This window comes from Schizosaccharomyces pombe, assembly GCF_000002945.2.
Source record: "Schizosaccharomyces pombe strain 972h- genome assembly, chromosome: III".
Lineage (NCBI taxonomy): Eukaryota > Fungi > Ascomycota > Schizosaccharomycetes > Schizosaccharomycetales > Schizosaccharomycetaceae > Schizosaccharomyces > Schizosaccharomyces pombe.
In genome coordinates, this window is record NC_003421.2 from 869,578 (window position 1) to 892,358 (window position 22,781).

The 22,781-nt window shown below is 36.6% G+C and overlaps 11 protein-coding genes and 15 long non-coding RNA genes across 26 annotated transcripts; 10 read left to right on the forward strand and 16 right to left on the reverse strand.

The window, feature by feature from the left end:
• The first annotated feature begins 109 nt into the window (after positions 1 to 109).
• utp13 (U3 snoRNP-associated protein Utp13) lies at positions 110 to 2,698 on the forward strand. Its single transcript, NM_001022980.3, has 2 exons — positions 110 to 149; positions 187 to 2,698. Exons 1-2 carry the CDS (start codon positions 124 to 126, stop codon positions 2,492 to 2,494), a joined length of 2,334 nt encoding a protein of 777 aa, NP_587989.2. The 5' UTR covers positions 110 to 123; the 3' UTR covers positions 2,495 to 2,698.
• On the reverse strand, positions 241 to 1,427 carry SPOM_SPNCRNA.7072. The gene has a single exon (NR_196412.1). It is a non-coding gene; the product is annotated as a non-coding RNA (long non-coding RNA).
• SPOM_SPNCRNA.7073 lies at positions 1,547 to 2,018 on the reverse strand. The gene has a single exon (NR_196413.1). It is a non-coding gene; the product is annotated as a non-coding RNA (long non-coding RNA).
• Positions 2,396 to 4,492, reverse strand: SPOM_SPCC16A11.03C (uncharacterized protein). Its single transcript, NM_001022981.3, has 2 exons — positions 4,373 to 4,492; positions 2,396 to 4,064 (listed from the first exon to the last, which is right to left on the reverse strand). The coding sequence occupies exons 1-2, from the start codon at positions 4,477 to 4,479 to the stop codon at positions 2,771 to 2,773; spliced, it is 1,401 nt and encodes a 466-aa protein (NP_587990.1). The 5' UTR covers positions 4,480 to 4,492; the 3' UTR covers positions 2,396 to 2,770.
• Positions 4,493 to 4,513: 21 nt separating this feature from the next.
• On the forward strand, positions 4,514 to 8,226 carry snx12 (sorting nexin Snx12). The gene has a single exon (NM_001022982.3). It carries the CDS (start codon positions 5,031 to 5,033, stop codon positions 8,061 to 8,063), a length of 3,033 nt encoding a protein of 1,010 aa, NP_587991.1. The 5' UTR covers positions 4,514 to 5,030; the 3' UTR covers positions 8,064 to 8,226.
• On the reverse strand, positions 4,614 to 5,495 carry SPOM_SPNCRNA.7074. Its single transcript, NR_196414.1, has one exon. It is a non-coding gene; the product is annotated as a non-coding RNA (long non-coding RNA).
• SPOM_SPNCRNA.7075 lies at positions 5,673 to 6,856 on the reverse strand. The gene has a single exon (NR_196415.1). It is a non-coding gene; the product is annotated as a non-coding RNA (long non-coding RNA).
• On the reverse strand, positions 7,055 to 7,460 carry SPOM_SPNCRNA.7076. The gene has a single exon (NR_196416.1). It is a non-coding gene; the product is annotated as a non-coding RNA (long non-coding RNA).
• On the reverse strand, positions 8,227 to 9,094 carry dim1 (U4/U6 x U5 tri-snRNP complex subunit Dim1). Its single transcript, NM_001022983.3, has 5 exons — positions 9,023 to 9,094; positions 8,947 to 8,972; positions 8,825 to 8,865; positions 8,631 to 8,741; positions 8,227 to 8,577 (listed from the first exon to the last, which is right to left on the reverse strand). Exons 1-5 carry the CDS (start codon positions 9,055 to 9,057, stop codon positions 8,362 to 8,364), a joined length of 429 nt encoding a protein of 142 aa, NP_587992.1. The 5' UTR covers positions 9,058 to 9,094; the 3' UTR covers positions 8,227 to 8,361.
• On the forward strand, positions 8,303 to 9,011 carry SPOM_SPNCRNA.7077. The gene has a single exon (NR_196417.1). It is a non-coding gene; the product is annotated as a non-coding RNA (long non-coding RNA).
• Positions 9,095 to 9,405: 311 nt separating the features above from the next.
• Positions 9,406 to 11,837, reverse strand: gpi10 (pig-B family GPI synthesis protein). Its single transcript, NM_001022984.3, has one exon. It carries the CDS (start codon positions 11,588 to 11,590, stop codon positions 10,070 to 10,072), a length of 1,521 nt encoding a protein of 506 aa, NP_587993.1. The 5' UTR covers positions 11,591 to 11,837; the 3' UTR covers positions 9,406 to 10,069.
• Positions 9,576 to 11,296, forward strand: SPOM_SPNCRNA.7078. The gene has a single exon (NR_196418.1). It is a non-coding gene; the product is annotated as a non-coding RNA (long non-coding RNA).
• Positions 11,536 to 13,317, forward strand: coq10 (ubiquinone-binding protein Coq10). Its single transcript, NM_001022985.3, has one exon. The coding sequence runs from the start codon at positions 11,589 to 11,591 to the stop codon at positions 12,081 to 12,083; it is 495 nt and encodes a 164-aa protein (NP_587994.1). The 5' UTR covers positions 11,536 to 11,588; the 3' UTR covers positions 12,084 to 13,317.
• SPOM_SPNCRNA.7079 lies at positions 11,885 to 12,160 on the reverse strand. Its single transcript, NR_196419.1, has one exon. It is a non-coding gene; the product is annotated as a non-coding RNA (long non-coding RNA).
• Positions 12,941 to 13,257, reverse strand: prl16. Its single transcript, NR_150493.1, has one exon. It is a non-coding gene; the product is annotated as a non-coding RNA, poly(A)-bearing (long non-coding RNA).
• Positions 13,318 to 13,615: 298 nt separating the features above from the next.
• Positions 13,616 to 13,958, reverse strand: SPOM_SPNCRNA.7080. Its single transcript, NR_196420.1, has one exon. It is a non-coding gene; the product is annotated as a non-coding RNA (long non-coding RNA).
• atg20 (sorting nexin Atg20) lies at positions 13,795 to 16,111 on the forward strand. Its single transcript, NM_001022986.3, has 3 exons — positions 13,795 to 13,958; positions 14,017 to 14,125; positions 14,245 to 16,111. The coding sequence occupies exons 1-3, from the start codon at positions 13,815 to 13,817 to the stop codon at positions 15,594 to 15,596; spliced, it is 1,605 nt and encodes a 534-aa protein (NP_587995.1). The 5' UTR covers positions 13,795 to 13,814; the 3' UTR covers positions 15,597 to 16,111.
• On the reverse strand, positions 15,873 to 16,105 carry SPOM_SPNCRNA.7081. The gene has a single exon (NR_196421.1). It is a non-coding gene; the product is annotated as a non-coding RNA (long non-coding RNA).
• On the reverse strand, positions 16,109 to 17,203 carry tim23 (TIM23 translocase complex subunit Tim23). The gene has a single exon (NM_001022987.3). It carries the CDS (start codon positions 17,154 to 17,156, stop codon positions 16,524 to 16,526), a length of 633 nt encoding a protein of 210 aa, NP_587996.1. The 5' UTR covers positions 17,157 to 17,203; the 3' UTR covers positions 16,109 to 16,523.
• On the forward strand, positions 16,530 to 16,754 carry SPOM_SPNCRNA.7082. The gene has a single exon (NR_196422.1). It is a non-coding gene; the product is annotated as a non-coding RNA (long non-coding RNA).
• Positions 17,204 to 17,417: 214 nt separating the features above from the next.
• On the reverse strand, positions 17,418 to 18,916 carry oca8 (cytochrome b5). Its single transcript, NM_001022988.3, has 3 exons — positions 18,663 to 18,916; positions 18,065 to 18,156; positions 17,418 to 17,978 (listed from the first exon to the last, which is right to left on the reverse strand). Exons 1-3 carry the CDS (start codon positions 18,808 to 18,810, stop codon positions 17,829 to 17,831), a joined length of 390 nt encoding a protein of 129 aa, NP_587997.1. The 5' UTR covers positions 18,811 to 18,916; the 3' UTR covers positions 17,418 to 17,828.
• On the forward strand, positions 17,849 to 18,733 carry SPOM_SPNCRNA.7083. Its single transcript, NR_196423.1, has one exon. It is a non-coding gene; the product is annotated as a non-coding RNA (long non-coding RNA).
• Positions 18,917 to 19,008: 92 nt separating the features above from the next.
• Positions 19,009 to 19,718, forward strand: mrpl31 (mitochondrial 54S ribosomal protein mL60). The gene has a single exon (NM_001022989.3). The coding sequence runs from the start codon at positions 19,281 to 19,283 to the stop codon at positions 19,626 to 19,628; it is 348 nt and encodes a 115-aa protein (NP_587998.1). The 5' UTR covers positions 19,009 to 19,280; the 3' UTR covers positions 19,629 to 19,718.
• On the reverse strand, positions 19,130 to 19,628 carry SPOM_SPNCRNA.7084. Its single transcript, NR_196424.1, has one exon. It is a non-coding gene; the product is annotated as a non-coding RNA (long non-coding RNA).
• On the reverse strand, positions 19,704 to 22,738 carry ubp1 (ubiquitin hydrolase Ubp1). Its single transcript, NM_001022990.3, has 2 exons — positions 22,315 to 22,738; positions 19,704 to 22,089 (listed from the first exon to the last, which is right to left on the reverse strand). Exons 1-2 carry the CDS (start codon positions 22,632 to 22,634, stop codon positions 19,860 to 19,862), a joined length of 2,550 nt encoding a protein of 849 aa, NP_587999.1. The 5' UTR covers positions 22,635 to 22,738; the 3' UTR covers positions 19,704 to 19,859.
• On the forward strand, positions 22,257 to 22,658 carry SPOM_SPNCRNA.7085. The gene has a single exon (NR_196425.1). It is a non-coding gene; the product is annotated as a non-coding RNA (long non-coding RNA).
• Positions 22,739 to 22,781: the final 43 nt, after the last annotated feature.

Here is a 22,781-nt window from a genome sequence, read left to right on the forward strand (position 1 = left end):
AAGGAGTATAGTGAGAAATATAAAAGTACGGTAAAAATATATAGCAAAGAACGGTAAATTTGTAGTTGGAACAATTATTTACTTTTTGACTGTAAAAAATGATGCTCTTAACCAAAATCATTCATGGCGCCAATTGGGGAGAAAAAGCGGTATGTAAAAGATTGAAACACATGAACTAATAATTAGCTTTGAGTTAGAAAAAAGCATTGAGCCTATTTACACGGGAGGTCCTGTTGCATTCGACTCTAATGAGAAGATTCTTGTTACTGCTTTAACTGATCGTATAATTGGAACCCGTAGTGAGACTGGAGAGCGTCTTTTTTCTATAAAAAAGGATGAGGACGATTACGTTACAGCCTTGGCGATAACTAGCGATTCAAAAAAACTTATTGCGGCTTTTCGGTCGAGACTACTTACTATTTATGAGATTCCTTCCGGACGGCGTATAAAATCGATGAAAGCTCATGAAACTCCGGTAATTACGATGACAATAGATCCCACTAATACATTGTTAGCTACGGGAGGTGCTGAGGGATTAGTAAAAGTATGGGACATTGCTGGAGCATATGTAACTCATAGTTTTCGGGGTCATGGCGGTGTCATTAGTGCATTATGCTTTGGCAAGCATCAAAATACTTGGGTTTTGGCTTCTGGTGCCGATGATTCTCGAGTCAGATTGTGGGATTTAAACTCTAGTCGATCCATGGCTGTTTTCGAAGGTCATAGCAGTGTTATTCGTGGATTGACATTTGAACCAACTGGTTCATTTCTTCTCAGTGGATCTAGAGATAAAACGGTTCAGGTTTGGAATATTAAGAAGCGTTCTGCAGTCAGAACGATTCCTGTTTTCCATAGCGTCGAGGCCATAGGTTGGGTCAATGGACAGCCTGAAGAAAAAATTTTGTATACAGCTGGTGAAGGTAATCTTATTTTAGCATGGGATTGGAAATCTGGTTCCCGACTTGATCCAGGTGTTGATACTACTCATTCAGAAACGAATGCAATTATACAAGTCGTACCATTTTCTGAAAACACACTTTTGTCTGTACATTCCGATTTAAGTCTCTTGTTGCGTAAGAGAGTTCCTGGCGAAGGCTTTATTACCATTAAAAAACTCAACGGATCTTTTGATGAAGTCATCGATTGTGCTTGGATTGGAGACGATCATTTGGCTGTTTGCAGTAATACCGAGTTTATAGATGTTATTTCCACAGACGGTACACAAGTCTTTGGGGTGCTTGAGGGTCATACTGATATAGTCCTTACTTTGGATTCATCTGAAGATGGTGTTTGGTTGGCAACTGGTGCTAAAGATAATACTGTGCGTCTTTGGAATTTAAACATTGAAGATAATGTTTATAAATGTATTCATGTATTCACTGGTCATACGGCTAGTGTCACGGCTGTCGCTCTGGGACCTTTGGATGTTAATGGTTATCCCACTTTCCTGGCATCTTCCTCTCAAGATAGAACACTTAAACGGTTTAATTTAGGTTCTCAGCTAAATAAGTCCGATTTTTCAAACAGAGCTGTGTGGACTATTAAAGCTCATGATCGTGATGTTAATGCTATTCAAGTTTCAAAGGATGGACGAATTATTGCTTCGGCTAGTCAAGATAAGACTATTAAGCTTTGGGATTCATCTACGGGTGAAGTGGTTGGTGTTCTGCGCGGACATCGTCGGGGTGTGTGGGCCTGTTCATTTAACCCATTTAGTCGTCAACTCGCTAGTGGTAGTGGTGATCGTACAATTCGTATTTGGAATGTCGATACTCAACAGTGTGTGCAAACTTTAGAAGGTCATACAGGTGCAATACTGAAACTGATCTACATTTCTCAAGGAACCCAAGTCGTAAGTGCTGCTGCCGACGGTTTGGTCAAAGTGTGGTCGTTGAGCTCTGGTGAATGTGTTGCTACGCTCGACAATCATGAAGACCGTGTGTGGGCTTTAGCTTCAAGGTTCGACGGGAGTTTGTTGGTTTCTGGAGGTGCAGATGCAGTAGTTAGCGTTTGGAAAGATGTAACTGAAGAATACATTGCCAAACAAGCTGAGGAATTAGAGCGTCGTGTTGAGGCTGAACAGCTCTTATCAAATTTTGAGCAAACAGAAGACTGGCAACAGGCTATTGCTTTAGCTTTGTCATTAGACCGTCCTCATGGACTTTTGCGACTGTTTGAACGAGTTATGACAGCTCCACATCAACCAAATAGCATTACTGGGAATAAAGATGTGGATAATGTTTTGGTTCAGCTTCCGGATCATCAATTAATAATCTTGTTTCAGCGCATTCGTGATTGGAATACTAATAGTAAAACAAGCATGGTTGCTCAAAGATTGCTACGTCTTTTATTACATTCATACTCCCCTGAACACCTTCTCAAATTATCTGGTATTAAAGATATTTTAGATTCTATGATACCGTATACTGATCGTCATCTTGCAAGAGTCAACGATCTCATTGAGGATTCCTATATAGTGGATTATGTTATTTAAAAAAATCTCTTCCTAATTCCCAATTCTGGAATGAAGACTCTTAATTTAAAAATGACCTGTTAAATTTGGGTTTTTTTTACTTGGTTAAAATAATGGATATTTGGTTGTGTATAATTTACTGGATCACTTAATAAAATGTTAGAATCCTTTGAATAATAATTTGTTTAGTGGGTAACTGAAAGAATGATATTTATCCTCATATGTATTTTTTTTTTGTGGAAAAATGAATTACGAGTGATGGAGAAAAGCCGATTTGCAAAAAAAGATGTAATAACGTCAGATTCCTTCAAAGTTGAGAAAGCCGGACATTAAAAGAATCCTATAATACTTCTTCTTAGTAATTTCGTTGGTCCAATTCCATGCACTAGTGAGCCGACCATCAATACAACTTCCACCATCAGATCCCTGACCATTAAAACCATGACGAAAAAAGTCTAACAAAATTGTTTTTTGAAGTCCATTGACGCTTCCATATTCGTTTTCGATATACTGAACCAAGTATGGATCACGTAAAAATTCTAGTTGCTGTAAAACTTTGACCAATGGCGCTAATATGTGAGGTACTTGGCGATATTTGTCAATAAACATCAGGGCATTAGGAACATCCCTATCACCTAAGTGTATTACAGAGCTTCCCATCCAAGGGATTTCTTGTTGCTTCTGAACGGATGATAGAATCCTGGTAACTGTAGATCGAACTAATGGACAAAGCTGAACACGATTTAAACCTTGGCCAGTGTCACTAATGAAGTACCTAGAATGTTTATCGAGTAAAGAAGCGTCGCTCTCTAACCATAAAAGAAACATTTGGTCCATCATACAGGACCAAAACACTAAACTCTGATCAACATAGAAAAATTGAGTTTTATGGTCGTGATTTAATTTGGCACCAGTCATATATCCAATCTTTAAACTACCATTTTTAGTGTCGTGTGGATTAAAAAATTTATGTAAATAGGCACGCATCTTTTCCACAGGATTTCGATTAGCTAAAAGGAAAGCTTCATGATCAGCTAAAGAAGCGAAGCAGTCCGTAAGCACTTTCTGTAATTTTTCATCTTTTCCTGGATTATACTTTTTCAAAAGAGTTTCTGAAGCTTCTTCCCGTTCTTTTAACAGTTCTGCTTTGGCATTGGCATTACTTTGAGGATCGCTCTGTTTTAAAAGATTGTTTAAAAGCTGTTTCTCTTCAAGCAGACCCAAAAGTTTGTGCTTTTCCAAAACATTGTATACAGTTTTTATGGGTGATACGAAATCAAAGCCAAGTTGACTACGAACATCTGGAATTAAACTGTCTTGGCACATATACATAACAGCACCATATGTTGCACGCATTTTCTCGGGATTCATAATTTTGTATCTCCTTCCAATTTCAAAAACGGTTTGAAAAAACCTAGCATTTGATTTGTGGTCTCTTCCAATTAGTAAATCACGTCCTGCTTTAATATCCATTGCAGTGACAAGTCCCATCACTATACTGCACATTTCGTTCAAGTATTTTACCATCAGTTTGGTCCTGGTGGTATAAGAGATAATGTCGACATGGCCCGTATAATCAATTACTTCAAGTCTATAATTTCATTGTTAGTTTTGGTCGATCCACCAAAAACAGATACGATCGTATAATTTTATGTCCCGAGAAACGGGAAAGTGTTCAATAATAATTAAATAATGTAACAGTTCATATACAAGAGAAATAATTTATGCGAACAGTTCTTGTAAAAGTTTCACATAATCGCGCACAATCAAACACTTTGGAAATAACTATTAGAAAAATATTTCTTTATTGGTAATATTTTAAAATAAGGAACCCTTGAACATTCCACATTTCAAACGGGACTCGGCCAACAGGCATTTCCATAAGATGGATTTACTTACGCTGCTTCTAACAAGCTCAAAATTTTTCGTTCCTCATCACTTAATCTTACAGGGACATATTTTGATTTTTCTACCCAACTCTGGTTAAACAATTGAGCTATTGACATTTTGGTGTTGGTCAAGTACTTTCCTAACTTTGCTAACCAATTCTAAACACTTGTTTTGATAAATTCTGACTACAACAGCTCCATTGTCAAGCTTTCATAAAGATTGAATATTTAAGGAAGTAAAGTATTTAATTCCTTGCTATAAATTACATCTTTGGACGATTGATTTCAGTTATTGTACGATAAAATATAAACCAAAGTTTTGAGGTGAAAAGTGGCTATTTCGACTAATTAGTCAACTTGGCTGTTTATTTGGGAGTATCTTGAATAATTGCTCAATTTTCAATAAGTCTCTCTTTTTTTCGTCATTCTGATTACAAAATCTCACGTTTAGGATTTTTTGTGCACTGATCTTTGCTTACCATTTTCCGGTAGTAGAAGATACTTAATTTACATTTTTCTAACAAGGAAGAATAATTATATAAAAAAATTTAAATTATCGTGCACTTTGTTTGCAAAAAAGAACGACTGCCTCAAAATTCTGAAATGTCATTTTTCCAACTAGAAAATCCATAGATAGAAGGACTTGGCTCTTACCATTATAGGACCAAATGTACCAGCAGCATATCTTTTACTTTATCACTGGAGGTATCTTCATCTTATGGATACTTGCTCATAGTTTCTTTGTCAAAATTATCTATTTATGGGCTTCTGGTTGTTTGTTGTGGTACTGTTTGGAGACGAGAACGTTTGAAAATAAAAATAATCTTGGAACATCTGAGCCATTTCTTGTTAACCCAGCTATATTCCAAAAACGAGCGCGTCAATTGGCACTTTCCAAACTTCTTCTTCGTCAGCCATTATATCCAGGAATACCTGAAATTTCTGAAGAGATAGAATCCATTATTTCACATTTTATGCAAAAATATATTAAGGTATGGTCTTATCAAATTATTCCCGAACCGACAATTTCAAACAGTATAGAATCCCATTTGCGAAAATGTCTTATGGTGTTATTAAGTCGAGTTGATGAAATTGATCTTGCTGATGTTTTGGTTAAAACAGTTCTACCACTGATTACAAAACATTTAAGATTATTCGTTGAAGCAGAACAGCTTGTTGTAGGTAATAAGGCAGTATCCTTTACTGACCATTCTGAACTGTCTCGTGAAGTTGCGGCGAAATATGATCATGGGAGATTGCATGAAGCAGTACTTCTTTCTGGAAATCCCATGGTAGCTCAGAAGAGATATTTACGAAATTGGACGACACAAGTTTTGTCTATTATTCTACCGAATTATTATGAAACCAGCCCTCTTGTACTTTCGCTCGTTACAGAGGTTATTATTAATACTACATTATTACCGCTAGTATCTTATATTTCAGATCCTGATTTTTTCAACTATTTAATTATTCAGGCTAGCGGTAGTATAATTCAGCGTCGGCGAAAGATTCGTCGTCTGAAACGTGCCATTCGCAAGCAATCTAATCACTTTCAGGTTGGAGCACGTCGTCTCCGATTAAAAGATAGTCAACACTCTTTTGAACAATATATTCATGAAATTAAAAAAATCTCTAATATTTCAGATGCCCGAAGATTACGTTCTGAACTAATGGTCCAAAGGCGTCAACTTGAACAGACCGAAGCATTTGATTTTGAATTTAAACAATATAGGGAGCGATTACAGATAGCTATAATTACTGCTGAGAAAAGGATTTCCTTACTTTCTGGAACTCCATTTCAGCATAAAGAAGCGGTGCTATTTGAACAAGTGCAATCACTACTTCAAATCCTATCTGACTCGGCGGCGGTTTCCTGTTTTCTCGAATTTATGGAGAGAAAGAACAGATCTCGCTATTTGCATTTTTGGCTTGTAGTTGAAGGCCTAAAAGAATCACAGGATGATCCATTGAATGCGCATATGATTGCGCCGTTTTCCGATATCGTTTCTGACCATACAGACTTTACAGCCATTGTCAAATCATACTTTGAAAGCGTCGATAACCCACTGGACATCCCAAAGCCTCTCACTAATACAATTAATAAATTCGTTAACCAAAGTAAAGATAACTTAAACCCTGATCTATGGGTAGAGGCTAGGAATGCAATGCTTATGGCTCAAGAGCATGTGTTCGATATCATGCAGAACAGTGATTATTCTGAATTCGTTAACAGCGAGATCTATTACAGGTTCCTAGCCCAAGATGTAGTATCTGATCATAAGTCTACCAATTCTTCTGCCACGTTCAGTAGATTAGAAGAGTTGGGCGAGAACATACCAGCGATATCAAAACAACCTTCATATCTTAGTATTTCTTCGTCGTCAAAATCCATCAATTCATCTCCTTCTCCCTCTATTCAGTTATCTGTCTCTTCGTCCATTTCTCGGGATAAAAACCTCTCTCCTTTGGATTTAGAATTGGATGATCCTACCTATAGTGATGAAGAAGAAGTTTTATTTGCTCCACCAGGTGATCTCCAACTTTCTGAAAGTATCGATGAATTAAACAATAACATCGAGGAGTTGAAAGCTCAATTAAACGCTATCAACACTCTTATAAAGAAGGCTGAGCTGGTTGCTGACCAAAAGCAATTGAAAAGCCTTACTAAAAACCATCAAGAGATTGAAAAAGCAATTCACCGCAAAGAACGTCAACGAGATCAGTATATGTCGCAAGAAGAAGACAGTAAACTCTTTAATCGCTCTCGGGTGTCTATTGATTCATTTAAAATTAGCAAAGAGGAGAACACCCCAGACTTTGCTGTTTACACCATACGCATTGAACGACTTGAAAATGGACATGTCCGTTCCGGATGGATGGTGGCTAGACGGTATCGAGAGTTTGCAGAGTTGCATAAGCAGCTAAAGCAAACATACCCTGGAGTCAGATCTTTAAAATTTCCTCAAAAATCGATCATCACCTCTTTAAACAAAAATGTTTTGGAATATCGAAGGGGTGCTTTAGAAGAATATCTTCAATCATTATTCAGAATGCCAGAGGTTTGTGACAGCAAAATGTTGAGGATGTTTTTGTCACAACAAAATATCACAGCACCACAAATGTTTAATCCTAAAGAAGTTGGCAAAAAATGGAAGCAGCTTTTAGAAGTCTTAGGGTTTGAAGTTAATAATTCTTTCAACGCATCCAACGTTAACACTAACTCGTCATTCTCAGGTCCCATCTCGGAATTTTTAGTCGAATTGTTTTCTCCAAATGACGATGCAAAGCAGCAATGGTTACCGAAAAAAACTTATATATCGATATTGGAACAACTTTTTGGCGGAGCTTTGGAAAAGCGTATACGACTACAACTGTTTCAGTTGTTTACGCCTGAGAAGATTTATAGGAAGTTACGCGAGTTTAGACGAGGACTTGAAGGTAAATCTAATCATGATCACTCCAAAGACCGCCGTCATTCACGGGCGCGAAAGCCAGCTTATGCTGATAGGAATCAATTGAAAGCAGAAGCAGGGATTTTGCTTGCTTCCATGTTTCCCGGCTATACACCTGATATTGCTGTGAAAAGAATATTTCGTATTCTCCAAAACCAATCTCTAAACGCTCATGTTATATACACCCTTCTTGACGAGATTTTGCTGGCTTTAAAGAAACACGCTAGATCAACTAATAAGGCAACTTGAGTGTCACTTTTTTACCTCTCTTGTTAAATCATAGCAAGAGTAATCATGTTCATGCTTTTCTTTAATCATATAATGTAATTTCTTCATAGGATTTGATAATACTTTATTACAATTCATCCACTAGATAATTTCAAATCCTGTATTGTTACTGACTTTAAAAGAAGGGTTATACCATTTGAAGTACAAATTATGCGTAAAAATTAAAGCAAAAAGACTTTTTCATTTTAGCCAAAAACTATCAAATTACTATGATTTTTCTATCCCCTCTCCATTTTCTTGCATAAGCAAATGGTGGCTTCTAGTAGCGATGTCGGGTAGAGTAATCTTTTGGAGAAATAACAAGACCTTTACCTTTTCTAGCACCACGAAAAATAGTTTCTATAATATCGATCATCTCTTGTTTATCTTCTAACGGCCAGTTGATTTTGTTATTGTTACCAGTACCTAAGTCAATCATCATGTGTTTGTTTCGATAAAAAAACATTATTGTAGTTCTGTCATAAAGCTCGTACATCTAGATGGTAATAAGGTTAGCAACATGACTTTCCAACTAAGACTTAGACTTACCTTGTTGAAGTCAGGAACTTCGTCAATGTCCACTAAATATATGACAGCCATGTTGACGACCTTTTCAGCAATTCTGTATAGGACTTCATCTTGTTTTATACATTCTTCATCCTATTCCGTTACGCGTTAGTAAATTAATCCGCCTACAATATTAAATAGACTTAATCCAAGTAGATATCGACATTAGAACATACATGATCTCTACCAAATCGAATGACAACCAAGCGCTCTTGTTCTATTTATAAAAAAAAAGGTTAATAAGCTGATTCGAAGTTGTGAAACGAGAAACATTCTACGTTTCTTAAAGTTCGCGTACCTGATAAAATTGCTTGATCAACGTGCCTATAAACATAAGTTAGAGAAGAATAAATCCATCTATCACAAAAACTTACCATCCAGAATGTAAATGAGGTAAAAAATAACTCATTATATCAACTGAAGCTGCTGAATTGCAATATTTTGGTAATTTCTAGCAGACGAGAATAGTGTAGATATGTAAGTCACACAATATACACTTTGCGCGTTAGGATGTAGCAATGCTTTAACTCTACGTAAAAAAGCGTATAATAGTGTAAATGCTATTCAGTAAATAAATTTAGTGAAGTTATGAGATTCTTGACACAAGTGGGATTGCTATTACTTTCGTACATTACATGCTTAGTTGAATCGTTGATGTGTTTACTACAATTATATATATTCATACTTCATCTAATAAAACAATGAAATTCAGAATTTTTTACAATTCTAGAAACCGACCGTTTAAGCAGTTTACTGTGTTTAAAAATTAAAGTATCCGTAATATTCCAAATATTTTGTGAAATACTATTATAAAAAATTTAATTTAGAATCGTAGCTAGGCCGTATAAAATTATTTTTTCAAGTCCCAATCGCAACATAGACGAATGACCTTTGCGTTTTTCTCGACTCCATAGCATAAAATTACAATTGCAAATTCTTTAAGTGACTTGGGTGTTCGCGTTGTAAGCTAACTTTTCTTTTTCAGATTTGTTTGGAGAGTGCAGGATATGCTATAAATTTGTATTTAAGAAAATTTCTGAAAGGTTAAAGTCGCCAAAGGTTGAAAATTTTAAAATGATGTTGATTCATGATAATGGCTTCGGGGAAGATAAGTGTTCCACCCATGTCTTAAGTTTTAATAGTAAATGGCTTAGGATTACTTTATTCGTCTACAAATTGTTGCTTCCTCTTGCTCTGTGAAGACTTGATATGGCCCCCTCTATAATCCACGAACCATAATAGAAATGCAAATCGTTTATAATGGGGAGCTAGAAATCAAGCTGGCGTTTTAGGGATAAACCAAATATTGTCCAAAGCAAGTAATAGTCATCAGTGGTTTCATTTAAAATACATCAATAGTTGTTAAAATGCAGATAATTATGCTGACCTGTGAAATTTTTGGGGTATGAAGAATCATGTAATTAGAGTTTCTTATACACTAACAGAGCTCCAGCTCTCTCTCGACTTTCAGGAATCAAGGAGTTATAATACCTCTGTACTTCTTCATACTTCAACCCTCGGGAGTCAAGATAGCTGTATAAGCTATAAAACCGCTCTTCAAAGAAAATCAGATAATCCGGCCATTCTTTAATTTTATCTAGAAAAGTAGGCATATTCTCGTAAAAACGATCCGTCTCATCAAAGGGCTTTTCGAACGGTTCACATGTCAAGAACTTCCATCCATTTTCAGCAAAAGGTGAATGGATATGCGACTGCCATGGTGTAGTGTGACACGGAGCAAGTATTAGACCAGTTTGGTTTTTTTCAGCAAGTGAATGTATTAATGGCATAACTTCCATGACTCCAAATTGATGAAATCGGCATAAAAATGTAATTACCAGAGCATGTCCCAATCCAATAAGGAAGAAAAACCGTGCTGCACGCTTCCAAGAGGAAAATGATGAAAAAAATTTTCCAGCTAAAGTAAGTAAAATCGGTGAAATTGGGTATACAAACCGAAGTTCTTTATGTCCTATCAGTGAATAGGGAAAGAAAACACAAAGAATGGTTCCCGCTGTTTGAAGGTCCATTGTGAGTAATACGAATGGAAGAAATCCTCCGCATATTAATGGGAGGGCTTGAGAAAGGTAATAGTGCCATGCGTTCAATCCATACAAAGAGGAAAGGCCTGAAGTAACATTAAATTGAAAGAACGAAATGATGGGAAAGACAAAACGACCGTAAAGTATTCTATCAGCAATAATATTAACTAAAAATAAAGACACACACAAAACGAATATGCCAAAAAGCCGCCCATAACCGAGAGCATATAAAAAACGAAAGCGATTAAAAACATTGGAAAACGAGAGTAAATCCTTTATGGGTGTTTGAGGATTTTTGTTCCAGAATAAAAGTGGGAATATCCAGACTAGTATATTTGTAGGTCGGATGAAACAAGCAAAGGCTGCGACTGAAATGAAGCCCAAAAGTGAAGAGTACGCTTTCTTACGTTGCTCAGGAGAAGAGTTTTCATATTTTAGGTAGTAAGAGAAATAGTAAAATCCTATGGAAGTCAATGTTGTCTCCAATGAATTGGAAAAGGTTCGGACACCAACGTACGCATTCATTATGGAGACAAGAGAGCAAGCCAACGTCCAATTCGCGGTTTTAGAACCATATCTTACTAGTGCAAATTTATAAGTTCCATAATCTAGTATAGCAGCAAACGTTCCTTGCAGGAGTTTTGGAGCGTTCGTGAAAACGAAGTAAGATGAGTCTAACTTGAGTACTTGCAAAACACGATATAGCGCTGCAAATATAAGCGGATGTAGAGCTGAACGGATTGCTGAGGTCCATTCCCACGTTAAGAATCCATAGCGGAATATGAAGTGATGGGCCACCTCTAACGATTGGTAAAATTCATCAGGTTGAAAGAACGTTTTTACCCACAACGCATTCCACCATCGGAAAACAAGAATCGCTAACCAAAACCAAATTCTCATGGCTTTTCGATGTACGTTACGACGGTTGGAATGCTACCGCGCTTCTAGACTTATGCCTTACAAGCCTTCGTTCTTGTTCAGTTTAATAAGCAATGTCAACGAATACGAACGGTTTGTGCCTTTCTGTCAAAAGTCCAAAGTCACTGAATACGATCCTAAAACTGGATATCCTACAAAGGCCGACCTTACAGTTGGTTTTAAAGGATTGTGTGAAACTTTTGATAGTAAGGTGGTTTGTGATCCTGTTGCCCTAACCGTGTTGGCAGACGCGTCCCATCATCGTCTGTTCCGGCGGCTTAAAACACATTGGAGTATTGAAGAGGCATCTCGGGGACGTGTTCGTGTTGATTTAGAGGTGGATTTTGAATTTGCAAGCAAACTCCATGGCATGATGAGCAAGTTTGTTGGATCTTCTGTAGCTTCTGAAATCATTCAAGGATTCGTCCAACAGGCTAAAATAAAGCATAAGCTAGAATCAGAAAATGAGAAATAATTACAATGATCCTGCATACAAAGGGGCTATGCCGCTATTCTTTCCATCTCAGCGTTTTTCCATCGTCTCTCTTTCAACCAAAGAAGGATATATTTTTATAAAAGGTTTCTTTTAGGAAATCATGGCTTCAGTAAGCTAAATTTTGGATCCTTCTCTTCACCTTATGTATTTATTTTATTTCATTTTTTTGGATACTCGCCAATATCATGGTATAGTTTGCTTTACTGCAATTTTTTTGATGCACAACAAAAAACTTGGTAAATTATTTCTCTACTATTAAATCAAGAGCTTAGGAGGAATTCTCATTTCTTAAAGAAACTTTACTTTGACGAAACTGTATTTTTTTTTTTGTTTTAACAATATGTCTTGAATATGCCTTCCTTTTCTTGAGTCACTGATAACCAAATATATATAATTATAGGGGTGTCTCTCTTTCTATTTAGTGCTGAAATATTGCGGATGAGCTTTGCCTCTAAAGTTGATAACCAGAGATCAGGAGTCCTTGAAGGTCAACTGTTTACAAAATTATCCTTCCTTGCTTTTGAATAGAAGGTGAAATTGGTTATGGAATGCTTCATGAAGATTTGCATTCAAAATGCATCCAGAACAATCACAAGTGTTATTTAAAAGTAAAGAATCCCTGAAGGAAAGAAAAAGTGATCTATGATGATCGTTGTTAAAAAGTCTATCAAATTTGGTCTACTGAGATATATCTAGGGAAAGCAAAATCATTTAAGTAAGACAATTCATGAAATACCCGGAGCACCTTTATAGTCGACTTTTCTTTCGATGATAAACATGACATGATTTCCATTATAGCTACAGAAACGAATTTTATGAAAAACAATCTTGTGTTTACCAACATTTTAATATCGTGCTCTATTAAACTGTGCAATATGCAAATACGGTGTTTGCCGATTTGCATTAACGGGAAGTATTTCTCCAGTAAATAAATGAAGCAAAGTGTTTTTATGTAAAATCCTTTTATCGCTTTTAACTTATAAGGATTTACTTAGTATATAAAGTTGCTGAATGGAGCCTTAAAAGTTCTAGCTGTTTTTTCGTGAAATAAACTATAGCATCACCATTCCATAGGTCCATTAGAAGTTGTGGAAATTATCCATGAGCATTTTTATATAGTGAAATTAGAATAATTTTTATCATTGAAAATAAATTATTAATTTAGTTCATTTCGAGGATGAAAACAAGTTTTATTATAATATACCTCTTATTTATACCGCATTGTTTACATCGCACGATATAACCAAACGAATCCAGTTAACGATAGCTACAACAGCCATCGGTATTAAACTATAGTGATTTGATAAGATGTTTCGAAATATATACTGGATAATATAATCACTGTCCGCTATCATAACCTTAAAAAGAAATCTCCTCTACAACTGCATTACTTGTTTACTGTGATAGTACTAAGAAATTCTCCACGTAAACCAAAATCTATTTTTTTTTCGAAATCTCGTATTTTATATACATAGGTTTCCCCTGTCATTTTAAAGTTCTGATTGTTTCTTTGACCTTATGGAAACCCATTTTACAATGCATTCAGTATAACGCTATCTAATCCATTCTCATATACAGTATAACGTAGTTATAAGTATATTGATTTGCGATCTCTATCATATTACAACGAAATACAATCCAGTCTGCAAAGCCATGACTTATATGACGAACTAGCTACATTTCTTTCTCCATTAAATCGATTAAAGAAGTATGGCACAAGACGATTCTTACGAAGAGAAACCTGAAGTTATATCCAGCGACTCGGGAGGAAGTGGTTATTCAACTGAAATCCAGATCGTCGGTACAGTAACTTCCTCGGACGGTTCGTATGTTGAGTATGAAATTGTACACCAGGTATGTGGCTTGAGATCCTTGGTATCTATGAGTTTAGCTGCTAATTTTTATACTGTAGAAGCGTTCCGTTTGGCGGAGATATTCGGATTTTGAGTCCTTGGTTAAGTTGATGCGTCGGCAGTATCCCGCTGCAATTGTTCCTCCTATACCGGGAAAACAATCACTTTGTAAGTTTTCCAATATATTTAGATATAATATCTTTCATCGCGTTTTTTCATTTTCTTTTCAAACGTTTATTAACATGGGCTGTGTGCAATTCATTGTACACACATGCTCCGCTGTTTAGTAAGTTATGCCAAACATCCACGAAAAGCTAAAAGTGATGCTGAATTCTTAAATTTTCGCTCCAGGATGCTAGAATTGTTTCTTCGTCAGTGTCTTTTGCATCCATGCATTCGTTCCAATCCTATTTTCGATAAGTTTATTCATAGCACTGTTTCTTGGCACGTGACTTTATCATCTTTAGATTTACCAAAGGATTCAAATACTGATCCACTCCGCCTTCCTCCTATTGCTACTGAGCATGACCCATTCGCTCATTTGCGCTCTTCCATGCCACTTGTAATGGCCAACTCATTAAGTCCCCCTTCGTCTCGCGCATTAAAGCCAATCCATTCCTTATCTAATCCTTCAACTGCTTCGAGTTTAGAACCTTCTTCTCCTTTGGGCTCTGAGGATGAATGTCATCCCCCAACAAGCGATATGCAACCTACGCATGAATTGAATGAAAGTCCTTCTACCCCAACGGCACCAGACTTTCCACATTACAATAGCTCACCTTCGGAGTTATCTCCCACACAGCGTCGTTCCAGCATTTCTAATGGTAAAGACGCACCCTCTCCAGTACTCAAAGATTTGACTTCCTATACTCAAGAAGTGATTGTTTGTCGGAAATTCCTTCATCATAGTCTGAGTCCTTCCATACATTCAACTTTATCTAGTATTTCTAAAATGGAGTCTTGCCTTTCAAAGTTAGGATCGGCATTTCACTCTTTGACTGCTCTCAATGAAATACAATTAGCAAATCATTTGCAAGTGATTGCTAATGCCTTTGAATTCAGCGGAATGTACGCCAAGGAATTCGAACAAGAATTTAATTCCTCCGTCTATGAAAAAATGGTTCAGTCTATGCAGCTGGCGAAGTGTGCCGCAGATGCTCTTAAGTATAAGCAATTGAAGATACAACAGCGAGATTTTCTTCAAGACCAGCTCATCCACTCTAACACAATGTCTGCTACCGACTCTATGGTAGCTGCTTCACCCACGATACACCCGGCGACCAGATTGAATACTATTCAACGAGCAGTTGTCTCCCAAGCCAAAAAGGGTTACACAATTTTTGGTCGCTTACAAAACGTTTTACATGACTTTGTAGAAGGTGAAACCTCCATTAGCAAAGAAAGTCTCCAGCAGCATAAGAATACCATAGAGAATCAACTAGCGGCTGCAAATTGGGATTGTCAAAAAATTGACGAATTCATGGATGCAGAGCTTAAATTCTACAAAGAATGTCAGACGTCGCAGTGGGAAGAAATAATTAAATCTGTTCATGAATGTATCTACAAATGGGCACAAACAAATTTACAACGATGGTTGCGAACTCGTGAAGAACTCGAAAATTTATCGAAGGACATATAAGTACGTTGGGTAGGTTTGCTTATAATTGCATTCCGAGTCTTACATACTTTGTATTTTATTTTAATTTCTGCATACATCCTTTTTTATGTTTCTTTTTTACGATTTTGTTAATGACTAATAATACCACATGACAAGCCTTAACTATGAAAGTCATATTTCCCTTGGAAGATCTATCGCTTGGATAAATTTTTAAGGTCGAGTACATTTTATTAATGAAAAATTTATTTAATGCTATTATAGATTTAGAAATATTAATAATACTAAAGCATACAATGAAAGCTGTTCTTCTTTGTGAATATTCATTGTTCCTCCTCTTACCTTTTTATCAATATGTACCGACAAATCGTTTAAATCCTTTCATTTTTCTCTCTACCCTTTTTCTCTTTTTTTGTTAGTTAAAGTGTGCTCGAATAGAGCCATTTTACGAATTACTTGAATAAACAATTACTTAACAAGAACTTTAACCTTCTTTCCATATTGATCACGTACAAAAATACAATGTAATAAAAAGCTGTGGGATAAAAATGATACAAAAAAGTGATATTTATGTCAAAATATGAATGTACTGTTCAAATAAAAGGATTCCAACAAAACAAAATGTAAGAACCCGTATGTTTGTTCAGTAGTTTTATTCCTTCCCTTTGCGAAAAGGAGGTAGGATCAAGGATTCAGAGATATTACAAATGCGAGGAAAAAGAAACGCAGTCAATTCTTTTTGACAGAAGGGTGTTGATAGAATTGAATTTTTAGGAAAATCAAACGACATAAATGAGATGAATAAAACCAAAAGACATAAATCCATTGTCGGATTTACAAATTAGGGAAAAAAGGGTCCGCACAAGAGTGAGAGAAAATGAGTGTCATAAAAGGAACACCTAACTCACATTATCGTACAAATTTTATAACCAAAAGTTACAAAAGAATTTTTTAATTAAGTCGCTTAGTGAAAGAACGCTTTGCAAGGGTCCAAATGCCAGCTGCAGTGGCTACAAGCGAACTACTAATAGCCATAGCACGAAGTCCACGAGTAGATTTGTAAAGAGCACCTGTCAATGCACCAGCTGCAACACTATTTTCCCATCCATGCTTTTGGCGCTTGTAGCCTATTAAAGAATTGATTCCATTATACACGAGGGCAAGCACACCCAAGGAATTACCAACGAAAGGACCACGTCGTGTAACACCGTTCAAAATACCATTAAGGCGCAACCGTGTGGAAGTAATATCTTTAGTTTTCTTCATGCCTTCATTGAGACCCCAGAGTCCACCAATCGCCAATCCACTTAAATAAGAAGTTCCAGTACCGTAACAAAGATCATCTTGCCATCCGCGAGATGGGATAGCCATGCTATCGCCTGGAAGAGTAGAAAGAGCATCTTCCTCAATCAATAAGTAATCCAGAGGTTTATCTAAATCAGCGAGGGGATGTAACTTGGCGGGATCGAATTCAGAACCCGATAAAATATCTGAGGCTGTAGCCTCGGTAGGGACCTGCAATTCAGAAGAATCAATCTTTGAGGTTGGTTCCTCTTCTTTATTTCTTGTAAACAACCAAGACATATCTTAAAAAGTTGATTTTTCGCAAAGGCGCGATGGTGGTTGTCTGCAGGTAGCGGTGGTTACAGGAACTGTGTATTAGCACCTAAATTAAAATAGTAGAAAAAAATTGTTGAGACGTAAAAAGTGTCGCAATTATCATGAATTTACATTTATATATAAAAAAAAAGACTTAATGAATAAATCCTCGATCGTTAAATAACGCCCGAACTTATTTACTCGATCACCGCTTAAAATTCTAGACAAGTTGGGCATAGGTCCATCGATAAAACAATAGAATAGAAGAAACTATAAAACTTTTTTTTATGAGAGAACAAACAACGAAAATACAAAAAATATAACACTAAGTATTATCAATTATACAGTTACGCAAAGCAAGCATAAGACCGTTGTGAATTAAATTTACGTCCAGACAAATCAAAGGTCTCTATTAATATTAATATGCCATTCACATTAAGAGCCAAACCAAAGCGTGTTAAAGGAATACATTGAATCCGTAAATATCCTAAGTACGAACAGGTAAAGAAAGCTAAAGTAGATATCTAACAACAACAAAAAACGAAACTTGCTAGCTCAAAATCACAAAACCATATTCAGCACATTTAAACGACCCAAAACGAAAGAAGGCCTTTAAATTTCTTTGAGCGCAAAAGTAAGACTGGGAATTTAAGCAGTCTATTTGAGGACATACTTGCGAAAAGCAAAGTAAGCAACAACCATCACAAGGACAAAGAGCCACATAGCAGGCTTAACTGGTTGAGAAGAATCATATCCACTTCCACCAGCGGCAGCACCAGTTGTGGGAAGCTGAGGGCCATCTTCAGTCTAAAATATGTTAGAGTGTCGAAGCAAATTTTTACAAAAATTTTAACGAGCCTATGGCGAACGAAGAGAAAAAATAAATGACATACTCTGAGCAAGTTTCCAATGTAAAATTTTTCGAGCAACTCCTGAGCATCCTCAGAGTGACCAACATCCTCGAAAGGACCGCTAGCATCACGACCTAAAACAAGTTAATAATCACAGAAACGAACAAAAAAAAGCCCCTAGCGATGGTAGAGAAAGGCAGAAACTTTGTATAGCCAATCCAAAAGCCGTATGTGAAGAATCGAAGCGATATCGTCAATCAATCTTTCCAAAATTATGTATTTCAGTGTATTCAGAGTACTGGAAATACAAAACATCGAGTAGAGAGCGATCAATCTTGGAACATATAGACTGTACTTAACAATTCACCTTCAATGACAATGTCGCATTAAACATCGTATTTATTCAGGATATCGCATCTATTTTTGTACGTTCCTACGGCAAAGATTCGTCCTGAATCTTTCAAATTAAAGAACATGTGTATATGCGACACCTAAACTCTCGTGAAATTCAAAGTTTTGTAACGCTAGTTGTCTGAAACTTCGATTTCTACGACTCCACACAATCGCGACCAATTTTTATGCATTACAACCAATCTTCCTCAAGACCTCCATTATCGCGTACCCCTAAAAATTTACTTACCGGCCAAATCAACAAGAACCTCTTCACCACCAGGGTGAGCGTCAAGGAACTTGGAAATATCATACACCTTGTCTTTTACAACAATGTACAAATCATCACGAGTGTTATGTTTTAACACTTCTTCAACAGTAATTGTCTTCTCTGCCATGATCAAGTTCTGCTTATTCTTCCTTAAAGGTGGTATTTAACGGTTATAACCCAGGAGCTAATTACTCTCGAGATGTTGGTTGCAAATGCCCTATCGCGATTTATCTAGCAGGTGGGAAGTAGAAATGAGCCGATTCTTACTGGCAGGTGGTCACGTGGATTCGAGTTGGAAGGTACACCCAAGGATATGAACTTACCCAAAACCTATATCATTCTTCAGTTAACCAACTCCACCATTTTGGAGGTGTAGTGTTTATATTTGAATGGCAATATAATATTTAAATCAATTTAGGACGCTAATCAAGTTAATTTTTGTTCACATCTTTGCTGTTTCGTTGGAGCCGTAAACTACTTTGTGACAAACCATCAACTACTCAGAATTTGTCTATCACCCAAAAACTTAACAAAAAATTTTTATTTGCTCTTTTTGATCCAACCTTCTTCCTCTCCTTTTGATTTTATACGAAAAATATGCTGGGTGCATTTAACTCGACTTTGGCTCGCTTTGGCGGTCTTGTTCATAAAGTACCTTGGAGATTATCCCAGCGAAGAAAATATCGTCACCGTCAACGACTTCGTGCCGTCGATGAGGTGGTAGATGTTTTGCGCACGGCGTTGCAAGAGAAAAATCAATCGTGCAAACGAATTGAAAGTTTCGTTGCTAACCATCAGCCTGAATCCCAAATGTCACCAAAGGATAAATACACTATGTTTACCAGGAAGACTCAAGGTGCCGGTCTCCAAGGCTTCCGCAAGGGTGTCCATAAATCACCAAAATGGACCCGTAGTACTAATCGTGTTAATCCCACTGGCTTTTAAAAACGTCTGGTTGCAAAAGTTTACTACTTTTTTTTTCATAATTTTAATGCTCTATGAATAATAAATGTAATGGATTATTTTAATAGCTTATTTTATTACTTTTTTATTGCAAAAACTCCCACCTCTTCCTCGTCTTCGTTCATATTCAATTTCCAGTTTCATACATATTCAAACAAACGACATTAGCCTTTAGTTAGAGTAAAGTTCATATCACCTCTATTATACGTCTCTTTAATTCTTTGCTCTGTAAAACAATACATAAGCAGACGATGTGACAATATCCTCCGGATCTATTTCACAAATAGCTGTATCATCAAACTTAAAGAATGTTTGGCTCGATGCATCTCTTGCATAGGCAGTATAATGACCATTACTCATAAACCCGTGATGATTGTCCACTGCATACAAATCGTAAAGCATCGATTTCTGTGACGATAGCCACTCATGATCTTTTATAAATGGACTCAAAAATTGCTTCAAATTGAGATCAAATACTGGATAAACTACTAAATCCCTTCGTTTACGTCTTCTCCGCAAATCTCCACCGTGGCCGCTGAATCGATTTAAATGAATGACTAGTATTTTTGGCAATCGCCAGATCTCCAGCCGTTTTGTTGCCGGTCGAAATGCCTTACACCCAGGACAATACCAGGAATCCTGTAAATCAAGCTGCTCTGGCTTGGAAAACTCCAGTAAACAATCTTCAAGGGTGATGGACTCCATATGGAACTGAATTTTTTCAAATATCCATTCGCAGTTATAAAATAACTTTTCATATTGTTGATCGTTCCATAGACACATAATTACAGTTTTGTCGTCAATAACGATTTCCTCTTCCTCCACTATTTCAAACCTTTTAACCTCAATTTCCTTTATGCATTCCCATTTCCCGGCCTTACTTTCCATCCGCTTCAGTCCAAGCTGAAGAGTTCCGATTGCTACGTCTATGCCTGCATAAACTCGATACAGTTCGACAATCTCTTTCACTAAATCATTTGTGAGTACATTTCGAGAACGGACGTTGAGTTGTAAAGGAAATCCAAACACATCGTTAGACTGGTATGATCCGGGCATTGCCGGTCGTTTACATCCATGGACGATAGGTATTGTTAATCCGTTTGCAGTACTTCCATAAAGTACAACATGATCCCATTTATGAATTTTTTTAGATATTTTGTCTTTATTTTTCAATACCTTGTACACCTTTCCCCGATAAATGTCACAAGCAGTAAGTTCCCCGCATTCGAGTCCCATCTTTTGAAGCTTTTCCGTAGCTTGAAACTTCATTTGGATTACCGTACTTTCCATGAGAAGCTCCAAATACAATTCCACAGGACTCTGTGTGCCAAATGGCGGGACGTACACTACCTTGTGTCGCCATTTTGCACTAGTAGGAAGTGGAAGAGTAAGATACATGAACGGATCAAACGCAGTTGATTTTTGATAGCATATGGAGCACTCTAAGGTGCTTTTATACATTCCTTGAAACAACTGAACAATTATGGAATCATTTCGTTTTGTATGAATATCCCAACATTGATTTGCAACTCTCTGAACATGTAATGGGTGTTCGTCAAATAAATCTGGCCTTTCAAAGTATGGTTTTATCTGAATTCGATTCAAATCTTCGTGTAACCCGTCTAAGAAAAAGGCGATGAATTCCTGAGAATCTTGCTGACGATATCCAGAAAAATAGGTATTAAACTCGCCAATTATAAATTTGAAAGAACTAGGTGACACCGAGTGCATATCAGCAGTATGATGGATCATCTTCAGTAGACTAGCATAAGACAAGGCAACTTTCCCCATCATTCCCAACGGATTGTTGTAATTAATATCCTTTTCATAAGAATCACTAAGAAAATATTTTGTAAGTTCGTGTGTATGTATCATACATTGAAGGGCAGAATTCATATAGCATGAATTACCCAAATTGTAAAGACCGCAGAGTCCGATTTCTTTATTTATTGTTAAATTTTGCTCTTTGGTTATAGAGTCAGATAACCACTCTCCGTTAGGATGTTGAAACTCGAGCAATAAGCTTCCATCGGCAATATCTATTTCGAAAATAGTCATGCAAACAGCATACTCGGAAAGCAAAGCAATCGCAGGTTGATCATTGAACTCCGACAAACTTACAAACCTAGAAGATAGATTACTTTTGTTTAGATACCATAAACGGAAAGAAGTACCATCAGATATTTGGAAAGCTTCCATCACTTGTTTGTACAAAGACCGAAGGGTATCACTTCGGGAAAAGCTAAACGCATAGGGTTCATCACTATGATATGGTTCATCAATTTGGTATAATGGTGAATAGCTCGTGTTTTCACCGTTTATTGGGTCGAATAAAACGTGCAAAGTAAAGTTTATAGGATAGATATCTACGAATGGCTTTTGCTCAGCAGCCAATCCTACCAAAAGAACTTTTCGCTCTATAGCTAGACCTTCTAATCCAAACCTATATTTGAGTTAGCTAATAACATAATGGGAATTGAAAAGAGGCCTCAAAATCCAAGGGAACCTATATATTTAGGCACCGTGGGAAGTAATGCAAACTACATAAATTAATGAAATATTCAAAACTAAGACACAATGCTTTCAAAACATATATGAATATGAGTTTTGAATTTAATTAATAATGCCTTTTACAAGTACTGTAGAGACCTTTAAAGAAAATTCATACCACTCAACAAGCATATGCCATAGCGAAGCAGAGACAATGCTATAATCAATAGATTCCTCCAAAGAATGTTTAAGCTCGTTTTTTTCATCCAGCAGCCTCCATTGAGTTATAGGACCAGGGTTGTCGCCTTCTCCATATATAAAGTCAACGTATCCTTCGAACCAGTCATAGTCAATTAAAAAGGCAGTTTTTTCTTTTTTCCATTTTTCTTTATCCTCTTTAATTAAATTTATCGAATCTTGGAACGGCAATGAAGCAGGTTGGTCGATCCAAATTTGGGAATATCGAGTGCTTGCGTTTTGAGTAGCAGTTGATGCCATTCTCAAAACATGGTCATTTATTCGTTATATTTTTGTTTCTTCAAGTTCCACTCTTATAAATTGCAAAAAATTGGGGGAATGGAGTTGTTGGTTTAAGTAAACTTGTTGTACCAAATGGTGAAAAAGGATTTATACAGGTGACGCATA

Excerpts from the sequence above, each read along its gene's own strand:
- ubp1 (NM_001022990.3), bottom strand. The coding sequence starts at position 22,634 with ATGGCATCAACTGCTACTCAAAACGCAAGCACTCGATATTCCCAAATT. Across the intron at positions 22,090-22,314 it reads TGGCATATGCTTGTTGAGTG|GTTTGGATTAGAAGGTCTAG; the intron begins GTATGAATTTTC and ends ACTCAAATATAG.
- atg20 (NM_001022986.3), top strand. The coding sequence starts at position 13,815 with ATGGCACAAGACGATTCTTACGAAGAGAAACCTGAAGTTATATCCAGC. Across the intron at positions 13,959-14,016 it reads AGTATGAAATTGTACACCAG|AAGCGTTCCGTTTGGCGGAG; the intron begins GTATGTGGCTTG and ends TTTATACTGTAG. Across the intron at positions 14,126-14,244 it reads ACCGGGAAAACAATCACTTT|TAAGTTATGCCAAACATCCA; the intron begins GTAAGTTTTCCA and ends TCCGCTGTTTAG.
- snx12 (NM_001022982.3), top strand. The coding sequence starts at position 5,031 with ATGTACCAGCAGCATATCTTTTACTTTATCACTGGAGGTATCTTCATC.
- dim1 (NM_001022983.3), bottom strand. The coding sequence starts at position 9,057 with ATGAGTTATTTTTTACCTCATTTACATTCTGGATG. Across the intron at positions 8,973-9,022 it reads CCTCATTTACATTCTGGATG|GCACGTTGATCAAGCAATTT; the intron begins GTAAGTTTTTGT and ends TTATGTTTATAG. Across the intron at positions 8,742-8,824 it reads TTCGATTTGGTAGAGATCAT|GATGAAGAATGTATAAAACA; the intron begins GTATGTTCTAAT and ends GTAACGGAATAG.
- tim23 (NM_001022987.3), bottom strand. The coding sequence starts at position 17,156 with ATGTCTTGGTTGTTTACAAGAAATAAAGAAGAGGAACCAACCTCAAAG.
- SPOM_SPCC16A11.03C (NM_001022981.3), bottom strand. The coding sequence starts at position 4,479 with ATGTCAATAGCTCAATTGTTTAACCAGAGTTGGGTAGAAAAATCAAAA. Across the intron at positions 4,065-4,372 it reads TTGAGCTTGTTAGAAGCAGC|ACTTGAAGTAATTGATTATA; the intron begins GTAAGTAAATCC and ends ATGAAATTATAG.
- gpi10 (NM_001022984.3), bottom strand. The coding sequence starts at position 11,590 with ATGAGAATTTGGTTTTGGTTAGCGATTCTTGTTTTCCGATGGTGGAAT.
- utp13 (NM_001022980.3), top strand. The coding sequence starts at position 124 with ATGGCGCCAATTGGGGAGAAAAAGCG. Across the intron at positions 150-186 it reads CCAATTGGGGAGAAAAAGCG|CTTTGAGTTAGAAAAAAGCA; the intron begins GTATGTAAAAGA and ends ACTAATAATTAG.
- mrpl31 (NM_001022989.3), top strand. The coding sequence starts at position 19,281 with ATGCTGGGTGCATTTAACTCGACTTTGGCTCGCTTTGGCGGTCTTGTT.
- coq10 (NM_001022985.3), top strand. The coding sequence starts at position 11,589 with ATGGCTTTTCGATGTACGTTACGACGGTTGGAATGCTACCGCGCTTCT.
- oca8 (NM_001022988.3), bottom strand. The coding sequence starts at position 18,810 with ATGGCAGAGAAGACAATTACTGTTGAAGAAGTGTTAAAACATAACACT. Across the intron at positions 18,157-18,662 it reads GGTTCTTGTTGATTTGGCCG|GTCGTGATGCTAGCGGTCCT; the intron begins GTAAGTAAATTT and ends AACTTGTTTTAG. Across the intron at positions 17,979-18,064 it reads ACATTGGAAACTTGCTCAGA|ACTGAAGATGGCCCTCAGCT; the intron begins GTATGTCATTTA and ends AACATATTTTAG.